General features: G+C 40.9%; 1 protein-coding gene across 1 annotated transcript in view; it reads right to left on the reverse strand.

Annotated features, from left to right (window-relative positions):
- LOC126442674 (phosphatidylinositol phosphatase PTPRQ-like) overlaps positions 1-25,859 on the reverse strand; it is a 402,005-nt gene that overhangs the window by 225,942 nt on the left and 150,204 nt on the right. Inside the window, exons 5-6 of the mRNA XM_050090726.1 lie at positions 18,823-18,960; positions 1,723-1,847 (exon numbers count right to left, since the gene is read on the reverse strand). Of these exons, the coding sequence (XP_049946683.1) occupies positions 1,723-1,847; positions 18,823-18,960 (263 nt within the window). The remainder of the gene's footprint in view (positions 1-1,722; positions 1,848-18,822; positions 18,961-25,859) is intronic.

The raw sequence follows: 25,859 nt of genomic DNA on the forward strand, positions 1-25,859 counted from the left end.
GCTTTCCCTTCTTTGCTTAGATCTAGGTTTCCATCTGAGCTCTTGATATTCATGCAAGTTGTTCTCTTTTCTCCAAAGGTCTCTCTAATTTTCCTGTAGGCAGTATCTATCTTACCCCTAGTGAGATAAGCCTCGACACCCTACATTTGTCCTCTAGCCATCCCTGCATAGCCATTTTGCACTTCCTGTCGGTCTCATTTTTGAGGCGTTTGTATTCCTTTTTGCCGGCTTCACTTACTGCATATTTGTATTTTCTCCTTTCATCAATTAAATGCAGTATCTCTTCTGTTACCCAAGGATTTCTACTAGCCCTCGTCTTTTTACCTACTTCATCCTCTGCTGCCTTCACTATTTCATTCCTGAAAGCTACCCATTCTTCTTCTACTATATTTCTTTCCCCCATTTCTGTCAATTGCTCCCTTATGCTCTCCCTGAAACTGTGTACAACCTCTGGTTCTTTCGGTTTATCCAGGTCCCATCTCCTTAAATTTCCACCTTTTTGCATTTTCTTCAGTTTTAATCTACAGTTCATAACCAGTGGATTGTGGACAGAGTCCACATCTGCCCCTGGAAATGTCTTACAATTTGAAATATGGTTCCTAAATCTCTGTCTTACCATTATATAATCTATCTGAAACCTTCCATTATCTCCAGGGTCCTTCCGTGTATACAACCTTCTTTCATGATTCTTGAACCAAGTGTTAACCATGGTTAAGGTAACACATAGATCTTAAACATGATGTCAGCGACTTCGTGTATTAATAAACAAATCAAGGCTATAAATTTAAGATCACAGTAAAGTAAGCTGTGCAGGATTAGCTGAGCGGTATCAGGCGCTGCAGTCATGGACTGTGCGGAGGTTCGAGTCCTCCCTCGAGCATGGGTGTGTGTGTTTGCCCTTAGGATAATTTAGGTTAAGTAGTGCGTAAGCTTAGAGACTGATGACCTTAGCAGTTTAGTCCCATAAAATTTCACACACATTTGAACATTTGAACAGTAAAGTAATCAGAGATATTACAATTTTTCTTTGGAAAATGTAATAAAAATGCAATTCATCACATATTTTTAATTCTTGGATTAACTAAGGCTTTTTTGAACCAGATAAGTTTGGATCCTTATTGTTCGAGATCCAAAACAGATTTTGGCATGACCTGTTCACCCAAAAAATGAGATAAGTTGTTTCTACCTCTCTGTGTTGTGAACAGCAAGTTTTCAATTTTTTAAAGTTATGAAAGCACGAGCTAGGTCTCAAGTCTAATAATATGTTTAATGTTAGGCACGAGACCTATAATTCCATATAATTTTGATTTTCGTATTTATTTTTGAAATTATAATTTTTTTAAGTTGAAAATTGCTTCTGTCCACCCTATTTTGCTGTACAGATGGGAGTTGCAGCAAGTTTTTCCTGTGTACGAAGCTGTACAAAAAGAAGGAAATGGTTTCCAGATGGAAGGTGGGCTGACAACTATGGGAAACATATAGGGTCAATGTTGATGTGAATAGCTGAGGACTGTAACTAACAGAAAATCATATAGGCAGCTTATATCCAGCCATGGACGTCAAATTGCTGCGGTTGGTGATAATGATGTTGATGCAGTTTAAGAACTATTTTCATATGCCTGTTCATCAATATAAACTAAATCAAGCATCATCATTTCTTCAAATAATTAGATTCTATAAATACACAACTTTTTATGTCAAAAAATTCATTTTCAGGCTCACCTTGTATTGCACCTGATATAAGATGGGCTGCCCATCTCCATGTACGTCTCTCAATGGTATTCTTATCTTCAATGAATTGTAAGTCACTTCCACAATATGTGGCACATACTTTAATACTTTGTAGGCTGGAAACAAAAAATACAATGACAAATTAATCAGAGGCTTCGAATTGGTTTATAAGTGAATGACTATTTTTAATCCAAGTGAAGTAGGGCATTGACTCTTACAGGCCAGTTTATGACTCATTAAAAATATCATTCTGGGTGATTTTAGACAAGAGACTTATTTTGAAATATCAGATATTCTCAGTTCCAAATACCTTTTACGACCTTATGGTCTTTAAAAGGATCACCAAAATCTAAACGTGTGCCTTCATTTTCATTTTTGTTAATTATTTACTACAAAGGGTATTTGGTGATAATAGAGGAATAGAAAGTTACATAATGGCTACAATAGTAACAGGGGTGTGAGAGATGCCAGTGACATACTATTGTCCTGTACACGTTTCTGAACATAATGATATGTAGTCTATTATGGTGTGGGGAATCATAAATTGGCGCAGAAGAGCTTGTAAAATAAACAGCTGGAATATTGCAGTTGATTGATGCGAAACACATCTAAATCCAAATTTTGATTCGACTGTGTTATTTGATTTTAATCGAGAAGAGCATCAGAATTCAAGGACAGGAGCATCAGCACTGTTCGACTCATGCCGTACAACGTGGCGATGCTTCGCTGAGGCAGATGCAAGCCTAAGAAATCGGCAGAAGTTAGGTCCCAGAGAGGGGCGAAAGAAAGGCGTCTCCAATGTTCTGGAAGCTGGGTCTGGGAATCCTTCTGTCGAAACTAAAAATTAAGATGTAGTTTGGAGGGAAGACAGCCCTTGGCAACAGCAGGTCCCTGTGCTGTGGGGTGGGAGAAAAGATATCGTCCTTCCACAAAAAAAAAAAAAAAAAAATACAACAAGATGTGTGACACATATTGAAACATACTGACACATATTGATTCTAAAATTATCATAAGAAAGCCTCCGAGTGAATATAAGTGCTGGTTGCTGTTGTGACTCATACAAGGAGTTTTATTATAAATACTAGGAAAAGTGTTGTATCTTTCGTCACACGTTAAAATAAAGTTACAAAATGGAGTATTGTCTGCTCGTTGCAAAGAGAATGTAATGGGTGTTGGATGAGGTCAGGCATGTACCTGATGGCAACTGAACCTCAGTGGTACACTAAGCTTATGATGCAAATTATAACCATGCACAGTCGTGTGGAAAGTGACTGATTCATGCTCAAAAGTTATATTATTAACTGTGAGAATAACTACAGATATTGACGTATTTAGATCGTATCACCAAAGCTTATGCCGTGTTACTGCATCATGTATCACATCGTTACTCGTAAGTAGGGCTACACACATTAGGTTACTGTGTGTGTACTTAGTTTTGTGGTGATCGACACCAGTTCAGAGCATAGTGTGGGCTATGTCAGTGTGAGTGGAGTAGTGCAAAGGGGATGATGGTACTCACAGTGGAGCAGTTGGTGTTCATTGTGAAAAGTTATGTGACAGCAAAGTCGTGGAAAAGGTGTGGTCAGTTGTTCGTTGACAAATTTAATGGTGTCAAAGAGCCTTCAATGAGTGTCATGCAACGCTTATTCCGAAAACTGCGTCAGAAATGGTTCCGAAAAAAAATCAAAATACATTCTGAAACGTGTCACACACCATAAAATATGGCTGTGGTCCTCCAGAAAATGTTTCAGAATCCTACCAAATCAGCCCAACACCTGTCGCAGGAGACCCACACATCAAATTGATCATGTGGTCAGATAACCCACCGAGACATCCACATGCATCCCTAGCAAGTGTGTCTTGTTCATGCATTAAAACCGGCAGATGCTCCACAGCGCCTCCAGTTTTGCGTGTGATTTTACTGTGATAACAGGGAGTGACTTGACATGGATCTTTTATTTATGTCTGATGAGGCCTGGTTTCACCTGAGTGGTTATGTCAGCTGACACAATCACTGGTTCTCGGCAGCTGAGAAACTGCATGATGTCCACAAAACACCACTGCATGATCAGAAATTTGGGGTTTGGTGTGCAGTGTCTGCATACCGCTTTATTGGATCCATCTTGTTTCATCAACATTTTGAAACCATTTGTGGCAGCGTTAAGGGAGGAGGAAAAGACCTACAGCTACTTCCGACCGGATCAAGCAACTGCCCAGACATCTGGCCGAACCTTTGAGCACGTTGAAACTATGTCTTCACGCCTGACATAACTGTTAGCTGAGTTCAGTTGGGTCGCTGTTGTAGTTGGTCACCTGATCAGCCAGTATTCGATTACTTTTTGTGGGAAAGCCACAAGCCTAAGATGTATCACAACTACCCTCATGGTTTTCAAGAACTGTAGCACAATGTTTCTGATGAGACTGCAGCATTTCCAGCAGTCCAACTTCCGCCTTCAGCAACTTGGCGATCAGCGCCAAAAAGTGCCAAGAGACGAATGGTGGTCACTTTTAATATCTGCCATAGTCAGGTCAGTTCTGCATTTCCTTTGCTGTGTTTCTCTGTACCCCGAAGTATTGTTCTCCAGTACACTTTTATTTCTCCCACTCCGTATAATCTCCCATATATCAGCATTATTTTGTTTGACATCCTATGGCGGTTACTCGTTAGTCAACCATTCGTTTCGGAAAAAATTACTTTCTGTTGATGGCTTCCGTGAAGACTCCAAGAATTCGAGTGCGCTGTACTTCCAGCTTTGATTTGAAACTGATGTTGATATAAGCCAATTTCGTTGGAAGATATGGAGCATCAACAGTACGGGGTAGGTGGGGAGAAATGTACACACTGTCAAATCTCGGTTACCAACATCTAGGTTGCAGCATTACTAGTTCCGCAGTGCTGTAAGGCGAGGAAGCTCAATGTCTGAGCGAGAATCAACAAATGCTTGTCGCAAGGTGAGATGTGCTCTGTGTTTCACATTCTCACTGTAATTTTTACACAACTTCGTTTGTGATCTTTGCATGCTGATTGAATTTGTTTCGTCTTGTTAATTTAGTACTAAGACCTTATGAATTTACTATTCACTAAATACGGGGGGAGGGGGGGATTAGCTCAGGTTGAATATTTACAAGTTTGCAGAAATTAAACATATGGTAAATCAAAGTCAGGGGCAAGTGTACACGACTCTCAAGCACCTACTGTACTCACCACACGCCTCTATTTTCAGATCTACCAGTGAGCCCTCAATTTGGAACATCATTTTCTTCAATTAGTCACACAAAACCGTCAGATATCATACCTATTACTCAGATCGAAAAAGCAAGGAACCGATCAGGGAATGGTCTGAAATCAACTCAACTAGAATTTTTCGACAGAACCTGAGATAGACGATAGTGGGACATCCACAGTGAATACGCATACACAAAAAGGTGATTTTCTTGATTCCAAAGTGTTTGGGAAAGACTCCTCCATACAGACATTATGTGACCGAACAGAGGTCAATAATAAAGCGCAGTGCGAAGTTTCTTCCTTTTTGTTAAGGATTCCTGTAACATTTCACTTTATCGAGAGACCGGAAGAAGTCTTTTCTCATAAGGATGACATCGTGGAGAAACTTTCGCAAGTACCGCAGTCTAGCTCAAGTAGATTCAGAGATGCAGTTGGATACCAAGAGGAGCGGAGTAGCTATAGTGCATTATTATAGTGTTGATATTGCTCAACGATGTCTACCATTTATTCACGTTTTTCTACTAAATATTTATATCTGAGCTCATGTATTACTCCATATTTACACGTATATGTTGATTTTTGAATGTTTATTATGTAATAAAACATCGTGTCTTTCGAAACGATGTTCTAACGTCAATTCTCCCAAATTAAACATTATTTCAGGACTCTTTTTCCTCAAGGTGTCAAGAGTACTCACACGCGTACACTTAAGTCTCTCGATGAGGCAAGTGTATGTGTTGGTGTAGCCTTGGAAACTTCCGATTTATGGATAAAGCAAGAAATATAAAACGTCTTTGAGAGACGCATTTAGAAACCCAATACATGCTTTGAGTATAACAAAATTTAGTGTCTTTGGCTTACTTCAGGCCCTTCCCGCAAAATGTACCTATACTTACCGCCACCTAATCTTGTCTGTTTTTATCAGACTCGTTTGTTACTTATTTTATGGATGAGTGAGTGTGTCTGCATGAATTCCTAAGGGACCGAACTGCAGAGGTCATCGGTCCCTAGACTTACACGGTGCTGAAACTAACTTACCCTAACTCATGGCCACGCGAGGTAGCCGTGCGGTCTAGGGTGTCTTGTCACGGTTCGCACGGCTCCTCCCAACGGAGGTTCGAGTCCTCCCTCGGGCATGGGTGTGTGTGCTGTTCTTAGCGTAAGTTGGTTTAAGTTAGGTTAAGTACTGCATAAGCCTTGGGACCGATGATCTCAGCAACTTGTTGCCATAGTCCTTACAACAAATTTGCAGTTTCCTAACTTATGCTAAGAACAACACACACACCCATGCCTAAAGGAGGACTCGAACCTAGTACCTCCGGTGGGAGGGTCCACGTAATCCGGGACATGGTGTCTTTCACCGCGAGGCCACTTCGCGCGTATTATTTTATGGACAACGAACGTCTTCCCAGGCACGTGATGGAATTCAAAGGTTGTGCGTGTGCTAACAGTTTGGTACAGAGTCAGAATCCGTGCAGGACAGATGCGGAAACTGAGTTTAGGCAGGCTACACCATTACTGATGTGAGCCGAGTAACATTAACCAACAGCTGTACCCACTATTGTGGCGGATGACGTGTGCCTGTAACACCACCACACCGCTCACACAGCTGGACACAGTTCTTTTTCACAGCCACGTTGCTTGTTTTCTCCTTTCCACGTGTCTCGCTGAAATCGATGAGTAAATATTCACTGAAGGTGAAAAAGGTTAGAAATACACCTGAAAAGAGTGCTGAAAAGACAAGCCACGACCGTGGCTTTGCGTATTATCTCCTTACAAACAGACTACCCGCACATTCGACATAGAGTGGGCCGTATTCGTAGACACACTCAATACTCTGATTTATGAGCTGAAATCTTACAAGGGGCGGACAAAAATATGACATCACATGAAAGCACAACGCACTACCGTGCCTACTAAGTTACAGAAAAACCGTTGTCATTCAAAAGAGCTTCCAGGCGTCATGGAATGTGTAATTAAATTTCCTGTCCGGTATTCAAGGGAATCTTACACCATTCTCCCTGCAAAATAATGTCAAGTTCTGGTATATTGCGTGTCTGTGGAATATCGCCTCATTTGGACGACTGGATTTGTGATTTTCTGTCAGAAGGGTCACAGTTCATAGTAACAGACTGAGTCGTCGAGTAAAACAGAAGTAACATCTGATGTTCCCCAAGCAATAAGCCCTCTATTGTTCCTCATTTATATTAACGATATAGGAGACAATCTGAGCTGACCTCTTAGATTGTTTGCAGATGACGCTGTCATTTACCGTCTTGTAAAGTCATCCGATGATCAAAACAAATTGCAAAATAATTTAGATAAGATATCTGAATGCTACGGAAAGTGGCAGTTGATCCTAAATAAAGAAACGTGTGAACCTATTCACATGAGTACTAAAAGAAATTCAGTAAATTTCGATTAAGCGATAACTCACACAAATCTGAAGGCTGTAAACTTAACTAAATACCTAGGGATTACAATTTCAAATAACCCAAATTTGAACGATCATATACACTACTGACCATTAAAATTGCTACACCACGAAGATGACGCGGTACAGCGCGAAATTTAACCGACAGGAAGAAGATGCCGTGATATACAAATGATTAGCTTTTCAGAGCATTCACAGAAGGTTGGCGCCAGTGGCGACACCTACAACGTGCTGACATGAGGAAAGTTTCCAACCGATTTCTCATACACAAACAGCAGTTGACCGGCGTTACCTGGTGAAACGTTGCTGTGATGCCTCGCGTAAGGAGGAGAAATGCGTACCATCACGTTTCCTACTTTGATAAAGGTCGGATTGTAGACTATCGCGATTGCGGTTTATCGTATCGTGACATTGCTGCTCGCGTTGGTCGAGATACAGTGACTGTTAGCAGAACATAGAATCAATGGGTTCAGGAGGGTAATACGGAAAGCCGTGCTGGATCCCAACGGCCTCGTATCACTAGCAGTCAAGATGACTGGCATCTTATCCGCATGGCTGTAACGGATCGTGCAGTCACGTCTCGATCCATGAGTCAACAGATGAGGACGTTTTCAAGACAACGACCAGCTTCACGAACACTTCGACGACTTCTGCAGCAGCATGGACTATCAGCTCCGTGACCATGGCTGCAGTTACCCTTGACGCTGCGTCACAGACAGGAGCAACTGCGATGGTGCACTTAACGACGAACCTGGGAGCACGAATGGCAAAACGTCATTTTTTCGGACTAACCCAGGTTGTGTGTACAACATGATGACGGTCGCATCCGTGTTTGGTTACATCGCGGTGAACGCACATTGGTAGCATGTATTCGTCATCCGGCGTGATAGTATGGGGTGCCATTGGTTACACGTCTCTGTCACCTCTTGTTCGCATTGAGGGCACTTTGAACAGTGGACGTTACATTTGAGATGTGTTACGACCCGTAGCCCTACCCTTCATTCGATCCCTGCGAAACCCCACATTGCAGCAGGATAATGCACGACCGCTTGTTGCAAGTCCTGTACAGGCGTTTCTGGATACAGAAAGCACATTCTCCAGATCTCTCACCAACAGAAAACGTCTGGTCTATGGTGGCCGAGCAACTGGCTCGTCACAATACGCCAGTCACTACTCTTAATGAACTGTGGTATCGTGTTGAAGCTGCATGGGCAGCTGTATCTGTACACGCCATCCAAGCTCTGTTTGACTCAATGCCCAGGCGTATCAAGGCCGTTATTACGGCCAGATGTCGTTGTTCTTGGTACTGATTTATCAGGATGTATGCACCGAAATTGCATGAAAATATAATCACATGTTAGTTCTAGTATAATATATTTGTCCAATGAATACCCGTTTATCATCTGCATTTCCTCTTGATGTAGCAATTTTAATGACCAGTAGTGTAGATAATGTTGTGGGTAGTGCAAACTAGAGACTGTGATTCACTGGCAGAACACTTAAAAGGTGCAACAGGTCAACTAAAGAGACTGCTTACACCACGCTTGTCCACCCTATCCTGCAGTATCACTGTGTGGTGTGAGATCCGCATCGGGTGAGACTGACGGATGTCATCGTAAAAGTTCAAAAAAGGCCAGCTCGTTTCCCATTATCGCGAAATAGGAGAGTGAATTGGAGTGGCAATCAGTGAAACAATTTCAATCACCAGTTTTCTCTTCCGATTGCGAAAATATTCTGTTGGCGCGCACCTACATAGGGGGAAATGATCACCACGAGACAATAAAAGAAATCGGGGCTTGCACAGAAAAATTTAAGTGCTCGTTTTCCACGCGCACCGTTCTAGAGTGGAACAGTAAAGAGACAGCTTGAAGGTAGTTCGTTGTACCCCCTTCCAGGCGCTTTTTTGTGAACAGCAGAGTAATCACGTAGATGTAGATGTAACAATGACTGAGGTGGAAAGCAGTCATATACCCTTCTTCCCGAAGCGCACCACAGAGGTTCGCTCTTATTGTGACCTCGTGACTGTGGCGAGGTGACCTGTGTGGACAGAGGCCGACTGGGGAACAAACGTTGTACCAAGGTTTCAGGACTTCAGCAGCACAGTTTCCCGTTCCGGGCATTCACATTACCGACTTGCGGGTTGGAATTCCAGCTCATGCTGCAGTTCTTTGTTCATGGAGCCCCTTCGTCTTATCAGGGTGCTGACGGTGCTCTCAAGCGTTACATCCAATTCTGCAGTGATTTTTGAAGCTGTCGTCCTCTTACTTTTTGTCACAATCCTCTTCGGTCATTGTCTGTCACGGTCACAGTGTTCTGGTTACCTGCCCTGGCCACTGACGTAAGTTCAGGCAGTGTTCCTTTTTGGTAAAGTTAACTATATTACCTTATTTCAAATTCAAGTGTACCAGCGGAATTTTCTGCCTTGTGGCTGTTAGTGTTCCAGTTACCTGCAATGGCCATTAACATAAATTCAGGTACCGTCCTTTCCTACCAGTTGTCACCGTCCAACGTGGTCTGTGGTTTCGACAGCATAATACATATTTCATGTGGATAATCACGTCTGTAACAGTTTGCTCTTTGAGTTTTTATCTACCGATTGGTGGATAGCAAGTCGTTTGTTCGGTCAGTCCGTGACTGTTGCTTGGTTGGGTCACCAACGGATCAAGAGTAGTTCGGTCCACCACTTGTCTGACCAAAGTGAACGTTGATGTTTCGAGGGCAGCACCCCCCCCCCTCCCCCCTGGAGGTGACTCAGTGCCGTTGTTTATAGTGTCCTTTTCATGGGTGTTTAACGGTCTGTTAGTAATCTATTATAACCAAAGCTTTCAAATAAAAGAGTTTTTTATTGTATTTATGTAAATCAATTGTGGGCCTTCAGCCACACACTAACGTTATCAAGGCAAGAAATTCCGCTGTTCCACTTGAACTGTAGTGAACCAATATAGTTAATTCCACCGCACGGCGGCTCGATTTCACCACTACAGGCACTCGGTGTTGCTCACAGGAAAAGCTCCCCAACAGCACCTTATTTTTAAATTTGGTTATTGTTGTTGCATTGCTTTTTCAGTTAGTGTGTGTTCAGCCACTTAAAACTTAAGTGTTAAGGTATTTTCGATTTTTTGCAAAATCAGCTGTGGGCCTTCAGCCACTTAAAGCCATAATCTTAAAATTTCCCCTTAAGCGAAAACATTTTAAAATTTTGACATTTAATTATGGTCTTCAGCCATTTGTTTTGCACTTTGTATATGTTTGTCGTATCTACATTTGCCTTGAGGCTTTCCGAGTAGCTGTGATACATATGTTATTTGAAATTTTAACTGCATGTCTTCAGTTAATTTAAATTTATCTTGTTGCTTTCTAAGATTTCTTGTTGGAGGCCTTCAGGCATGAAAGAATTGGATTTTGAAACGTGTAGTTGTAAACGATTGGCTAAGTGCCATTTGGTTTTAAAGGTGTTATTAAACTACAATTTGGAAGTGAAACTGACCGACACGTTATTTTGCCCTTTGCACAATCCTAATCACCTGCTCGGCCCAGCAGGTGTAGCGGGCGTTTCACTATCGTCCGCGTTGTGACTTGGCGGATGACTCAGTTGCTCTTTCTCTGTATGCCGTATACGCGTTCGATAGGTGCCTCTTGAAACACGTTACACTTCGGCTACCTCACTTACGGAAGCACCCACCACACGAGTACAAACAGTTTGCCCACTTCCGACTTCACTTACCTCCGATATAGTGCACTCAGTATGCAGTATCCGGACCAGAGCGCGACTGACATTTGTGGTGAACTGAGGACAATGCGCAGCAGCCTCAGGTAGCATCGGCATTAGTTTTCAAGCCTGCATTTCTCGCGCTGATGCTATATTTTTGCCTGACGCCTGTATAATGGAACAAGTATCCCAGCAACCACGGTCAGAGACAGCAAGCGACTGAAGATCGGAGGTCTTTCCTAATGCACTTGACTTGGTGACATGCATACACTGAAGAGCCAGACGAATTGCTACATCTGCCCAATATTGTGCAGGGCCTCTGTGAGCATGAAGAAGTACCCAACACGACGTAGCAACAACTCGACATATGTCTGGAATAGTGCTGGAGGAAACTGACACCGTGAATTCTGCAGGGATGTCCACAAATCAGAAGGAGTACAAATGGGTGGAGATCACTTTTGAACAGCACGTTGCAAGGCATCCCAGATGCGCTCAATAATGTTAATGCCTAGGGCGTTTGGTGACCAGCGGAAGTGTTTAAACTCAGAAGAGTGCTCCTGTAGCCACTCTGTAGCAATGTTCGACGTGTAGGGTGTCGCATTGTCCTGCTGGACTTGCCCAAGGCAGTCGAAGAGCACAACGGACATGATCGGATGCAGCTGATCAGACAGGATGCGTACGCACGTGTCACTTGTCAGAGTCGTATCTAGACGTATCAGGGTTCCCGTATGATTCCAACTGCAAAATCTCCAAGCATTACAGAGGCTCCACCACCCTGAGCAGTCCCCTGCTGACTTGCACTGTCCATGGATTCATGAGGTTGTCTCCATACCTGTACGCGTCCATCCACTCGATACAATTTTAAACGCGATTCGTCCGACCATGCAACATGTTTCCAGTCATCAACTGTCCAATGACGGTATTGACGGCCCCAGACGAGGCGTAAAGCTCTATGTCTTGCAGCCATCGAGGGTACACGAGTGGGCCTTCTGATCCGAAAGCCCGTATTGGTGATGTTTCGTTGAATGGTTCGCACACTGACACTTGCTGATGGTCCATCATTGAAATCTGCAGCAATTTGCGAACGGGTTGCACTTGAGCGAATCACTTCAGTCGTAGTTGGTTCTGATCTTGTAGGATCATTTTCCAGCTGCAGCGATATCAGAGATTTGATGTTTTACCGTATTCCTGAGATTCACGGTACACTCGTGAAATGGTCGTACGGAAAAGCCCAATTTCGTTCCTACCTCGGAGACATTGTGTTCCATCGCTCGTGTGCCGTGTATAACACCACGTTCAAACTCTCTAAAATCCTTATAAGCTGCCATTGTAGAAGCCGAGTCAGACATCTGGAACCCGGCTTTTAACTGTAAGACATTTCCAGGGGCAGATGTGGACTCTGAGCATAATCTATTGGTTACGAACTGTAGATAAAAACTGAAGAAATTGCAAAAAAGGTGGGAATTTGAGGAGATGGAACCTGGATAAACTCAATGAACCAGAGGTTGTAGAGAGCTTCAGATAGAGTATTAGGGAAAGATTGACAAGAATAATGGAAAGAAATACAGTAGAAAAAGAATGGGTAGTTTTTAGAGACGAAATTGTGAAGGTAGCAAAGGATAAAGTAGGTAAAAAGACGAGGGCTAATAGAAATCCTTGTCTGACAGAAGAGATATTGAATTTAATTGAGGAAAGGAGAAAATATAAAAATGCAGGAAATGTTGTTGTTGTTGTGGTCTTCAGTCCTGAGACTGGTTTGATGCAGCTCTCCATGCTACTCTATCCTGTGCAAGCTTCTTCATCTCCCAGTACCTACTGCAACCTACATCCTTCTGAATCTGCTTAGTGTATTCATCTCTTGGTCTCCCCCTACGATTTTTGCCCTCCACGCTGCCCTCCAACACTAAATTGGTGATCCCTTGATGCCTCAGAACATGTCCTACCAACCGATCCCTTCTTCTGGTTAAGTTGTGCCACAAACTCCTCCTCTCCCCAATCCTATTCAATACCTCCTCATTAGATATGTGATCTACCCATCTAATCTTCAGCATTCTTCTGTAGCACCACATTTCGAAAGCTTCTATTCTCTTCTTGTCCAGACTATTTACCGTCCATGTTTCACTTCCATACATGGCTACACTCCATACAAATACTTTCAGAAATGACTTCCTGACACTTAAATCTATACTCGATGTTAACTAATTTCTCTTCTTCAGAAACGCTTTCCTTGCCATTGCCAGTCTACATTTTATATCCTCTCTACTTCGACCATCATCAGTTATTTTGCTCCCCAAATAGCAAAACTCCTTTACTACTTTAAGTGTCTCATTTCCTAATCTAATTCCCTCAGCATCACCCGATTTAATTTGACTACATTCCATTATCCTCATTTTGCTTTTGTTGATGTTCATCTTATATCCTCCCTTCAAGACACATCCATTCCGTTCAACTGCTCTTCCAAGTCCTTTGCTGTCTCTGACAGGATTACAATGTCATCGGCGAACCTCAAAGTTTTATTTCATCTCCATGGATTTTATTACCTACTCCGAATTTTTCTTTTGTTTCGTTTACTGCTTGCTCAATATACAGATTGAATAACATCGGGGAGAGGCTACAACCCTGTCTTACTCCCTTCCCAACTACTGCTTCCCTTTCATGTCCCTCGACTCTTATAACTGCCATCTGGTTTCTGTACAAATTGTAAATAACCTTTCGCTCCCTGTACTTTACCCCTGCCACCTTCAGAATTTGAAAGAGAGTATTCCAGTCAACATTGTCAAAAGCTTTCTCTAAGTCTACAAATGCTAGAAACATAGGTTTGCCTTTCCTTAATCTTTCTTCTAAGATAAGTCGTAAGGTCAGTATTGCCTCACATGTTCCGGCATTTCTACGGGATCCAAACTGATCTTCCCCGAGGTCGGCTTCTACTAGTTTTTCCATTCGTCTGTAAAGAATTCGTGTTAGTATTTTGCAGCTGTGACTTATTACACTGATTGTTCTGTAATTCTCACATCTGTCAACACCTGCTTTCTTATGGATTGGAATTATTATATTCTTCTTGAAGTCTGAAAGTATTTCGCCTGTTTCATACATCTTGCTCACTAGATGGTAGAGTTTTGTCATGACTGGCTCTCCCAAGGCCGTCAGTAGTTCAAATGGAATGTTGTCTACTCCGGGGGCCTTGTTTCGACTCAGGTCTTTCAGTGCCCTGTCAAACTCTTCACGCAGTATCGTATCTCCCATTTCATCTTCATCTACATCGTCTTCCATTTCCATAATATTGTCCTCAAGTACATCGCCGTTGTATAGACCCTCTATATACTCCTTCCACCTATCTGCTTTCCCTTCTTTGCTTAGAACTGGGTTTCCATCTGAGCTCTTGATGTTCATACAAGTGGTTCTCTTATCTCTAAAAGTCTCTTTAATTTTCCTGTAGGCAGTATCTATCTTACCCCTAGTGAGATAAGCCTCTACATCCTTACATTGAGTAGTCCCCGCCCGGAGATCCGAATGGGGAGAGTAAAAAACTTTATTGCAGAATTGTGCACAGCTTTTTGTGCTAAAGACAATCTTAATGTGGAATAATGAACGTCTTTTTTTCCATCTCGGAATTGTAATTAAGCACCTTTTTGTCCTTTTTGAACAATAGTGATTTATTTGCAACAAACATCACGAGGGAATAAATATAATGTCAAGCAGTAGTCAGAATGACCAACGTTTTAAACAGATATCTACAAGATGATTGTAGGTGAGCACCACATATTATTCTTACAACACGTTTTTGTGCAATGTAGACTTACTTCCTCAAATATGACTTATCCCAGAACATCATTTCACGTGACATTGAATGAAAATATGCAAAATATTTCTACATACTGATTTGTGTCTCCCCAAGATTTCCATTGAACTAAGCGCAAATGTTGCTGAACTAAGTTGTTTAACCAGTTCCGAAATATGTTTGTTTCAATTTAAGTTCTCATCATCTGTTATACTCATCATTGTTGCAGTACCTCTAGATGTGCAGAACTGAATCTGTTGTGTCTTTTTAAAACTGAGGGTGAGACCATTTGCAAGAAACTAGTCAATGCTATTTTTAAGAACGCCGTTTACCATTTCTCCTGTTTCTGCGTGTGAGCTCAGAGTGATTACAATACTAGTGACATTTGCAAAAAGAACTTATTCTGCGTGTTCTGTATTAGACGGAAGAGCGTTTTAATGTATGAGGAACATTGCTGAACGTAAGATTGAACCTTGGGGTACCCCATACTGGATTTCTCTCCACCTGGAATGATTCCTGGGACTATATTGTTTGAATTACTACACACAACTTACTGCATTACTTTGGTTAGATATGACATTAGCCATTGGTTGGATTCATCATCAGCCCCATAAAATATCATCCCATCTCGGAGAATACCACGATCCACTTCTTACAGAGGTTGCAGAAAATACCCGCTGGCGCTATTTTATTATTTAATGCTTGTAAACACGTGATATATGTATATGTAATGAACTGTTAAGATAGCCTTCAACGAGTCTGAGGCTGGCACTAAGGAAGCAAAAATTAAATGTAGAACTGATATGAGTGAATTTTACCTGAGTGAAGCTTTTGATATGTTATACAAATTACTGGTACTCAGAGCATCATACGTATATCAGCTGTCTTACTGGGCGCATACAGTCACTCAATATGTATAAAAATAACTTGCATATTTTACTATTTGCATATTCTGAACCGTTTTGAGCACTCCATCAACAGCTGGAGGAAATTGCCCCCAACACTATGTAAGAGGTGCACTTCTTTTTGCTCTACACTGCATTTGTCTACAAGAGAAATTTTTAAAAAAGTTCTAGGCAAAGGTAAATATTAAGAAAAATAAACAACAGAACAGAAAGTCTTCATGCACTTTAATGAGAAAATAACTGATAGGAGTGCATGAAAAGGTATAGTTATAGGTAAAAAGGGCAGGGAATTAATAACAAGCTACTTCTTATATGAAATTCACCATCAATTACAGAGACCACTCGTCCTGAATTTTGCGGGATAGTTCCACATTTTGATATATTGCCCCGAGCAGGACTGGGCCTGGGTTGGTTGGTTGGTTGGTTTGGGGAAGGAGACCAGACAGCGTGGTCATCGGTCTCATCGGATTAGGGAAGGAAGGGGAAGGAAGTCGGCCGTGCCCTTTCAGAGGAACCATCCCGGCATTTGCCTGGAGTGATTTAGGGAAATCACGGAAAACCTAAATCAGGATGGCCGGACGCGGGATTGAACCGTCGTCCTCCGGAATGCGAGTCCAGTACCTGGGTATGTCCCGCAAAATGTATTGTAGACTTTTTTTTCATTCTTTTCACTTATATATCCAGATTGCAGATAATTAGTCGGCTTATGTTAGTCATCTCAGCTTTTCGATTGTTCATTCAGTTATTGTACTTGTAGTCTATGCGACACACATTAATTTAATATGTCAATGAAAATGGAAATGTCAGAAAGATAATGCGGTTCACAAGGAGACAGTGGCAAAAAAGAGGGGAAAATCGGGAAGTATTTGCAGAACTAAAAGGCATTTATGTGTATACAGTTTCAAGAGGGAAATGACTGCACCATTCTTGCCATCATGTCCAAGAACTGATTCAAAGCAATGTGTAAAATGTGCACTAACACATTTAGTGTTGGTAATGCAGCCTTTAATGACATAAGTAAACATGCAAATGGTCAAGAACACGAAGAGACTGTGAGCATCTCAATCAAGAACAAGAGAATAACTTCATTTTTTGAGTCTAATTCTGAAAACAGAATGCATTAGGATAAAGTTACAGCTTCTGAATTGACCAAGGTGTATCACAATTTCTACACAATGTGCCTTCCATTATTACGTTCGTAGCTCAAGATTGGTCCCTACGATATTTCCAGATGTAGAACTGTCTAGGAATATTTATTTGGAAAGAGGAAAAGCAACATCAGTAGTTATCAATTCCCTTGCTACCTTCTCAGTAACTCAATATATTATGGACAGAAATATGTTTTACGCAACAGCAAGCGATGCCCCTAATTATGGACACACTAAAATCTTCCCAGTTATTATTAGGTATTCCTGTTCCAGAAACGATGTACATGTGCTGGTCGACTACCATAGTGACAATCCTGTCTCTGCAAATGCTATTTTCGATCAAACTGAAGGCAGATTAACAATGCACAATTTAAGCCTCAACATCATTCCTTCATATAATGCTGATGGTACATGTATTAACTTTGTGAATAAGCATTCAGCATTTACTCTCTCAAGGAACGAAAATAATATTTTAATACCAGCAAGTTGCTCAACTCATAAAATTCATAATGCATCTATGTTTACATTTGATAATGTTCAGCTTTTTGATTTACAAGGTTTTGTTACAAAATTTTATAATTATTTCTCCCATAAAAAGGAGTAAAGGATTTGAAGGAGTCTTTTTTCGTGATACTCAATACATTAAATTGTCAGCTACTACAATACTTTGTCATCTGTGTATTTCTACGAAATTAATCAGGCCAAATATGTTTGTAATTTATAATCCTACAAAAAAAATGGACCCGCAAGTCACTGAAGTATTTTCAGTACTGGATTTTGTGTTAGGCATCAATAAATTTTTTTATGGAAAACGTTATTCTATGAACAAGAGAAGGAAGAGAACATAACTACGAATTTCATTTCACGCCGTACTGTGTCCGTCAAAATTCTGAAATATCATTTTCGTACTCCTGCAGAGGTGGTAATCCTACCATCTATGCTCAGTTACGACTTTATGGAGAAGTTGCCCACTTTCGTCCCACATTCTACGGTACTGTAGTGAGGAATTGAATGAACACAGACAGAAAGTAGGAATAAAACTGAACAACACTGGCCTATGGGCTGGAAACCTAATGGAAATTTGCTGTCATAATCAATATATGCCCATAGATATTCATATACACGAGGGCAGTACTAAAACCTGGAGTGTACAGCACTTCCTGTCGTGTTCAATCTAGACGTGGTCACTCAAAATTGAATACTCAATGCAATATTTTCAGATATGATAGCCCATCTGTAGTAGGGTTGTGTTATGTAGTCTCTAGACACAAACTAAATGTCTCTGAGCATTAACATGTAGAAGTTCTCATGCATATCTTCAAAGCAGTTATGAAATATGTACGAGTATCACCCATGAAATTTTCCGTTGTCGCCGTTGTGAAACTGACAAAATTGCTAAGGGCCATTTGTGAAACTTTGCGACCGTTTAACAGTAATCAAGGTTAGCTCAAGGCTTTGTGGCCGCAATGAATCTTACATAATGCCAAAAAAGTACAGCCAGGATGAGGGAGTAATAACACAAAGACTAAGAGGCAGGAGCACAAAGTGTAATGACGTCATGGACATACAGAAAAATCCTGTAATGCTTATTCATTTATGATGCAAGATCTAACTTAAACTGACAACTGCATAGCACATTTAGTGGCAGTTTTAACAGGAAACAACCTAAGGAAAATGTAGTGAGGACGATAACTAATTATTCCGTCATTAGTAAATACAATCTCTGTTCGTGTTAAATACATTAGGTTTTTACTAGTTTCTAGAACTACTATGATGATGAAAGGAAAGCTAGACTGAAGTGTAAAACATCACAATAAAAAGTCATAGTTATGCCGTACGGAACGGTCCATTCGACAGGTGCAGAAACCGGTGTGTTGACATTTATACTTACTCTGTTTACAATACGGTGGATAGAATCCAGAGGAGCATCCAGAGCGACACATTCCAGTGTACCGATCACAGGTTTCACCATATTTGCATTTCCCACACTTCTGCCGGCAAGATGCTCCATACATCCCCAAATCACATGCTAGAACACATATATAATTTTAAAAACAGTTATTGTTTCGACTGACGTCTGTAGGCCAGCAAACAGTTCTTCACTAAATATCAAAAATAGAAAAAAAGGCGGTCATATTTTACGGCACTATAGATTAATAGCATGATATTTGTTTATGGTCAGCCACTTCCAGCAATAGTTTCACAGTAGTTGTGAAACTATTGCCTGTATGACAGAAGGCACATCGTAGGACATCAGATTGCATCTAGATTAGCACATAGTTTAAGGATGAGGGGATTCATGTGGTTTATTCACACAGTTTGACATATTTAATTCACTCGTGAAGAAGTAACTTGCAGTGGAAAGGTAGGATGATGTGTTAAATGTGTAAGGTGAGTGAGAGAATAAGGGTCCTAGAGGGGCAAATAATATTTGCAATTTGTTTTCAAAAATTTTGTAGAAGGTGAATTTATGAGGTACCACAGAGCTTCACAAACCCAGCGTGGATTGATTGGCTGGTTGGTGAACATCAGAAAACAATCAGCAGGTCTGGAGAGAGGTCACAGGTGCAGGTGTCGTGCCAGAACAACAGGCCAGTCGCCCTTCTATGGTCCACACTGACTGACGTAATTATTTTCGTCGTGCCAGGCCACGAAAATTGCTGACAACATCGGAGTTAATGATTTCTAATTAGAAGGTAAGGAACAGCGAATGTTTTGCTTTTGGCAGAACGTAAACAAAATATTGCGTTCAGAAACTCACTGTATTTCTCTTACTTGATGAGGGGATTCGTATGCTAATGCGATGAACTTATTTCAGTTGAGTACAAAGCGGGTTTTCTTTTCTGTTCAGTGATGCTACATGAGGTTGGAAGAACTTTTTACTCTCATAATTAAAGCTGAGAACTCCTTGACTTTATTACACGGCCACGGCAGCAGAGTATTATTGCTGTAGGAAGCAACCAGACAATATGCTTTAGGGTCCCAGTATGCCATTTGTAGTGGCTGTTTCAATAATCAGTGGTTTTATGACTCGTCCCTAATATGGTTGGGCAACGGATTTGCGGCAGTGGACATACCGGTTCCCGTCAGATCACCGAAGTTAAGCACTGTCGGGCGGGGCCGGCAATTGGATGGGTGACCATCCGGGCCGCCATGCGCTGTTGCCATTTTTCGGGGTGCACTCAGCCTCGTGATGCCAATTGAGGAGCTACTCGACCGAATAGTAGTGGCTCCGGTCACAGAAAAAATGATCGGGAGAGTGGTGTGCTGACCACACGCCCCTCCTATCCGCATCCTCAGCACCGGATGACACGGTGGCCTGAAGACGAAGTGAGTGCTAATATGGTAGCCTCACGTGAGCCAGTTTGGCCAAACTGATATTATAACAGTATATCAGCGCTGACAACTGATGCTTAGAATTTTCTCAGTTGAACCCACTCATTCAGTCAAATAGCACAACCGGCGCAAACTTGAGTAAAGGAGTGAACTGATGGGTAGGATGGATCTGGACACATCCATGAAACGTGAGTTGGGTAATGGAAGGAAGTGAATAGACAAAAACTGAGGACGGAAGTCAGAGCTTGAGTGCAGCTGTAAATGGACATAGGCTGCGATAGCTGAGCAGAGATGAAGGGGCTAGCGCACAGCACACTAGCGCGAACAGGCGTTTTAGACCAGTATGAGCAGTGAGGACCGCGACAACGACGTCAGTTGATGCAAATAAGGTTTTAATGTGGAAAATTGAGTTTCTTTTCCATGGCACAAGCAGCTACGCTGATGTCCAAAATTAAAGCAACAAACACCTATTTGCCAATCCTATGCCTAATTCACAGTATAATGATACAAACTCCAGAATGTGATTTTCACTCTGCAGCGGAGTGTGCTTTGATATGAAACTTCCTGGCAGCTTAAAGCTGTGTGCGGGACTGAGACTCGAAATCGGAACCTTTGCCTTTTGCGGGCAAGTGCTCTACCAACTGAGCTACCCAAGCACGACTCACGACCAATTCTGCCAGTACCTCGTCCCCAAGGTACCCGTAGAATTGAAGCTGTGAGGAAAGGTCGTGAGTCGTGGTTGGGTAGCTCAGGTGGTAGAGCACTTGCCCGCAAAAGGCAAAGCTTCTGAGTCCTCACAGCTTCTATTCTGTGGGTACCTTGGGGACGAGGTACTGGCAGAATTGAAGCTGTGAGAACGGGTCACGCTTGGGTAGCTCAGTTGGTGGAGCACTTGCCCGCGAAAGCAAAGGTCCCGAGTTCGAGTCTCGGTACGGCACACAGATTTAATCTGCCAGGAAGTATCATCATAAAAACTATCAACAGATGTCCATACGATCGTTTTCCACAGAAGAACTATGTAAGCGAGCATTTTTCAAGTATTGCAGAGAAGTTACAGCAAAAATTCCTCCAAACAAATATAACACCTGTAAATAATGTTGCACTAAATACAATGATGTAACTTCCAGTCACAGAGACTGAAGTCAATAAAACTGTGCAAAAACTATAAAATAAAAAGTGCAGTAAGCTTAGATGAAGTACCAAAGTGTGTACTGAACCAATGTATAGGCATTATACAAGGCCCCTTAACAAATATAATAAATGAATCCTTCACATCAGGGACATTTCCAGTGCAGTTAAAACTGGCAAGAGTTGTACCTTAGGTTAAGAAAGGTAATGCAGAATATATAGAAAATTACTGGCCAATTTCCCTTTTGTCATCATTCTCAAAAATAATAGAAGCAATTATGAAAGACTCGTTAATTAATTAAGTGTAAATACAATCTCTTAAGCGAATCCCACTTTGGTTTCCGAAGTGGCAAAAATACGGAGTCAGCTATAGTAGAATACACAAAAGTTGTACTTTTGCTCTTGATAAAGATGAGTGTGTCACAGGAATATTTTTGGATGTTTCTAAGGCGTTTGATGCTGTCGACCCAAAGATTGTATTAATTAAATTAGAAGGATTAGGAATAAAATGGGTAGCTAATGACTGGTTTCGCTGATACCTAACAGATAGAGTACAAAGAGTAGAGATAACATATACTGCTAATTGATCCAAACATTTAGTAAAACGCTTAACAGAACCAAAATATATTAATATAGGAGTTCTGCAGGTAGCATATTAGGTCCAATACTGTTCCTGATTTACATCAATGATTTTCCCAATAGTCTTACTCTTGGTGGAAAAATTTTCTTTGCTGATGACAGAAATATTACATCCAATGAGAAAACAAGAGAACTCCTTGCAGAGATAGCAAATGAAACTCTCAATGAAGCTTATGACAGGTGAATAAGCAATAAAGTGACATTGAGCATCAAGAAAACTAATGCCATGAATTTCAGTTTGAAGAGGAAAAATTACAATGAAATGTAGATGGCCCCTCTATAGACTGCGTAACAAATGCTAAATTTCTAGGAATGAATATTGATTCTCAGTGGAAGTGGTGTGAACACACAAAGGTACTTGCAAACAGAATGTCATCAGCATGCTATGCCCTTAGAATCCTATCGTCAGTGTGTAACATGCAGTGTCTTTTAGTTACATATTGTTCTTAGCTATGGAATTCTTTTTTGGGGAACAAATGCAAAAAATATGAACACAATTTTCAAACTCCTGAAAAGAGTCATAAGAATAATAACTAAAAATACTAGTCGAGCTCATTGTAAAGATCTGTTCAAAACACTGGGGATTTTAACTGCTCCATGTGAATAGATTTACCAGTCAGTTGTACATATCAAAAATAACATTGGTAATCACTGCACAAACAGCTCTGTCCATGACCATGCAACAAGAGATAGGCTTCATTTACAAAGAAAAAATAAACATAAAACTCAAAACAGCATTTCTACCAAGGAATAAAACTGTACAATAAATTACCAAAAGCGATTAAAGAAACTACAAAAATACACTTAATTAAAAAGGCAGCTAAAAAGTACCTGTTACACAATACATTTTATACATTGAAGAATTATTTAGCTAAAACAGAATAGGAGTTTGGTAAAAAAATTATACAAATAAATAATAATAATAATGATTATAAAATATCCAAAATTCCACATAACACCTTCAATTTATGTTTTCTTCATTCTTTTTTCCTTTCTAGAAATGCTTACCCCCAAGCTATGTGTAGCACAATACTAATACCTCTAACTCTTTCTGAGCTCAACATCTCACTCATTATGGAGGGATGCTGACTCAGTTTTTCAGGATAGCAAATGGGAAGTTGCAGTACAGAAAATGCCCCAGAGATCACAAGTGTGTGTGTGTGTGTGTGTGTGTGTGTGTGTGTGTGTGTGTGTGTGTGTAGTGAGTCAAGTGTTATGAAACAATGTGTGTATAGAGTGTGCAGTGACTAATAGCGAGATATGAGTGAACAGTGCAGCATTACATTGTTTAATAAATTATTTATAAAAAAGGATTGTATACCAGGAGTAAATCTAATGATAGTCTCTAACTAGAAGTCTTTAAATGTATGTGTATACGAATTAGCTTATTTAAATTGATCTAAATTTGTAAATACTTTGACATATCGTATATCCTTGTAAAATGAGATCTACAGATGAGTAAAGCTACTACTACAACTACCAGACGTCATTTCGGTCAACAGACAACCGTGCCCACTATGTCGTCAGGGGACCTATCAAATGGAGCAGTGTTTGCCGGATAGCCTGTAGTGGGACGAAATTAAACGTCACCCATCCACCAAGTCAGCCCAGTTTGCAGGTGACTATAAGTTTAATTTAGTTTTTGTTTATGTGTTTTCTTATTATTTGTAATAAATGTGAATTATCTAAAAGTTTTGTATTTTTTTTATGTGTTTCATGTACGGAGAGATCGGCGCAACGAACGGGGACAGCATCTTCGTTGCCGCGACCAGAGAGGAAATTGCTGGCCGCTATACGTCGCGGGTCGACAGCCAAGGAGCAACAGAAGATCCTGGAACCGAGTTGTTGCGTCGTGTTTCTAAAAATTAAAAAATGAATTTTTAATACTCTTTTTTGTACAACAATGACGTCATAATGAGCTTAGTCTTATTGCAATGTTAGTCACTGTCTGTCAACGCTCAAGTTCAAATCTGTATGTGTAGGAAGCTAATAAAATAGTGTATGCTATTAAAGTTGAAACACGTGTCTTGAAGATTTATTTATGAAGAATTGTGTGAACGGATTAATAATATATTTGACAAGATTAGTAATTCTTACGTCGTTCACCGAAACTTTGAATCTAAAAGGTTTATTTAATGTGTGATTCTGATATCGATTAGATCAAGATAACGTGTGTCAATATAATTTCTGAGGAGAAACAAACGAAATTTAAATTCGAAAAAGTTACGAAAACCAATTGGCCCAAGTGATGTAATTCTCTGCACACGACTCAACTGATGTTTTACAGTTTCGTTCAAGAACCATTATATGACAATTTAAAAAGAATATGAATCATTTTTGAAGTGGGTTGTAACTGACGTAGGTGACGAAGTCTGCACATGGTCATACATATATCAAACGAAAAACTAAATACGTCGTTACACCGCACCGTGGCGACCTTAGAAACAGGACTTGTGTGCAACTAAGGCACACAGGTACGAAACGAAACATCAAGAGTCCTTCGGAAGTCAACGCGAGTTTTCGTGGAGCCTTCACCAGCCAGCGGCGACTTCGCGGGTGTGGGCATCTGACGGAGCCGCAGCCAAGCAGTACGGTCACGCAGTTGTTCCACGAGAAGGCGCATCTGTTGGGCAGCAGCTGAACGCTGCAAACCCTGACAACCTTTTTTCTCCCTAAACGAATAGGCCCAGTACGTCAGCTGCGGGGCGTTCCTCCGGCTGGTATTAGAGGTGTTGCTGAGGGCTTCGCCTGTCTACGGCGGTGCCGGGCGTGGTTGCAGCCAGCGACGTTTTCGGTGTTCGACTCAGCGTCCTGCCGGTTGCGGAAGCGGGGTCGCAGCTTCTCAGCGGCTGCATCGACGGCTGTTACATCTGCAGCCCATAGCAGCACACTGATCATCGAGAACTACAAATTACAATATTAGTGTCCGGTGAGTTTGTTTCAAGTTGGAAGTGGAGTGTTGTACATAGGAAGTGTGCTTTTACAGGATTGTTGATTACAAGTTTGCGTGTGTAAATAGTTAATATCTTACAATAATGTCGGGAAGTGAAATGTCAGACGAAGAGCAATCTATGTCCGATAGGAGCATGAGATCCCTTTGTAGGGCGATCGCTAAATTAAAACAATCTAACGGGGAGTTTCTAGCTGAATTAAAACAGTCTAACGAAGAATTTATGGCTAAATTAAGACAGTCTAACGAGGAATCTACTGCTAGATTGAAACAGGAACTAAAACAGGAATTAAGACAATCTAACGAGGAATCTACTGCTAGATTAAAAGAGGAACTTAAAGGGGAGCTAACAAAATCGACAGACAGGTTACAGGAACATCTTAATGAAACCAGTCGAGAATTAAGTGGTAAAATAGAGTCTTCTAAAGTTGAAATGCAGGAAAAACTAGTAGGACTTAGTAATAAGATTGCTGATAATTGTAAAAAGTTAGAAGAATATATCCAGGAATCGCGCGAGGAAAAAGCTCGCATGCGAAACGATATTACTGACTTAACCGACAGACTAGATAGTGTCAATATCTTAGTTGTAAATGAAATACAGAAAAATAACAACATGTTACGAGATGAAGCTTCTATGCAAACGGAAACGGTTCGTAGAGAATTATTGAAATCTATTAAAGAGGTCTCTACCAAACCTGTAGAGATTTCTTCAATAGATAATGTAGAATTAGAGACATTAACTCATCAAGTAGAAAAGGACCATACCGAAATCGGAAACATGAAATTTTTAATTACTGAAATATGCAGTAACCTTGAGACTGCCAAAGATAATAACATTGATGAAGGTACAGAGCGTTCACATCGTGAACACAGTG

Source organism: Schistocerca serialis, unplaced genomic scaffold (genome assembly GCF_023864345.2).
Source record: "Schistocerca serialis cubense isolate TAMUIC-IGC-003099 unplaced genomic scaffold, iqSchSeri2.2 HiC_scaffold_1400, whole genome shotgun sequence".
NCBI lineage: Eukaryota > Metazoa > Arthropoda > Insecta > Orthoptera > Acrididae > Schistocerca > Schistocerca serialis.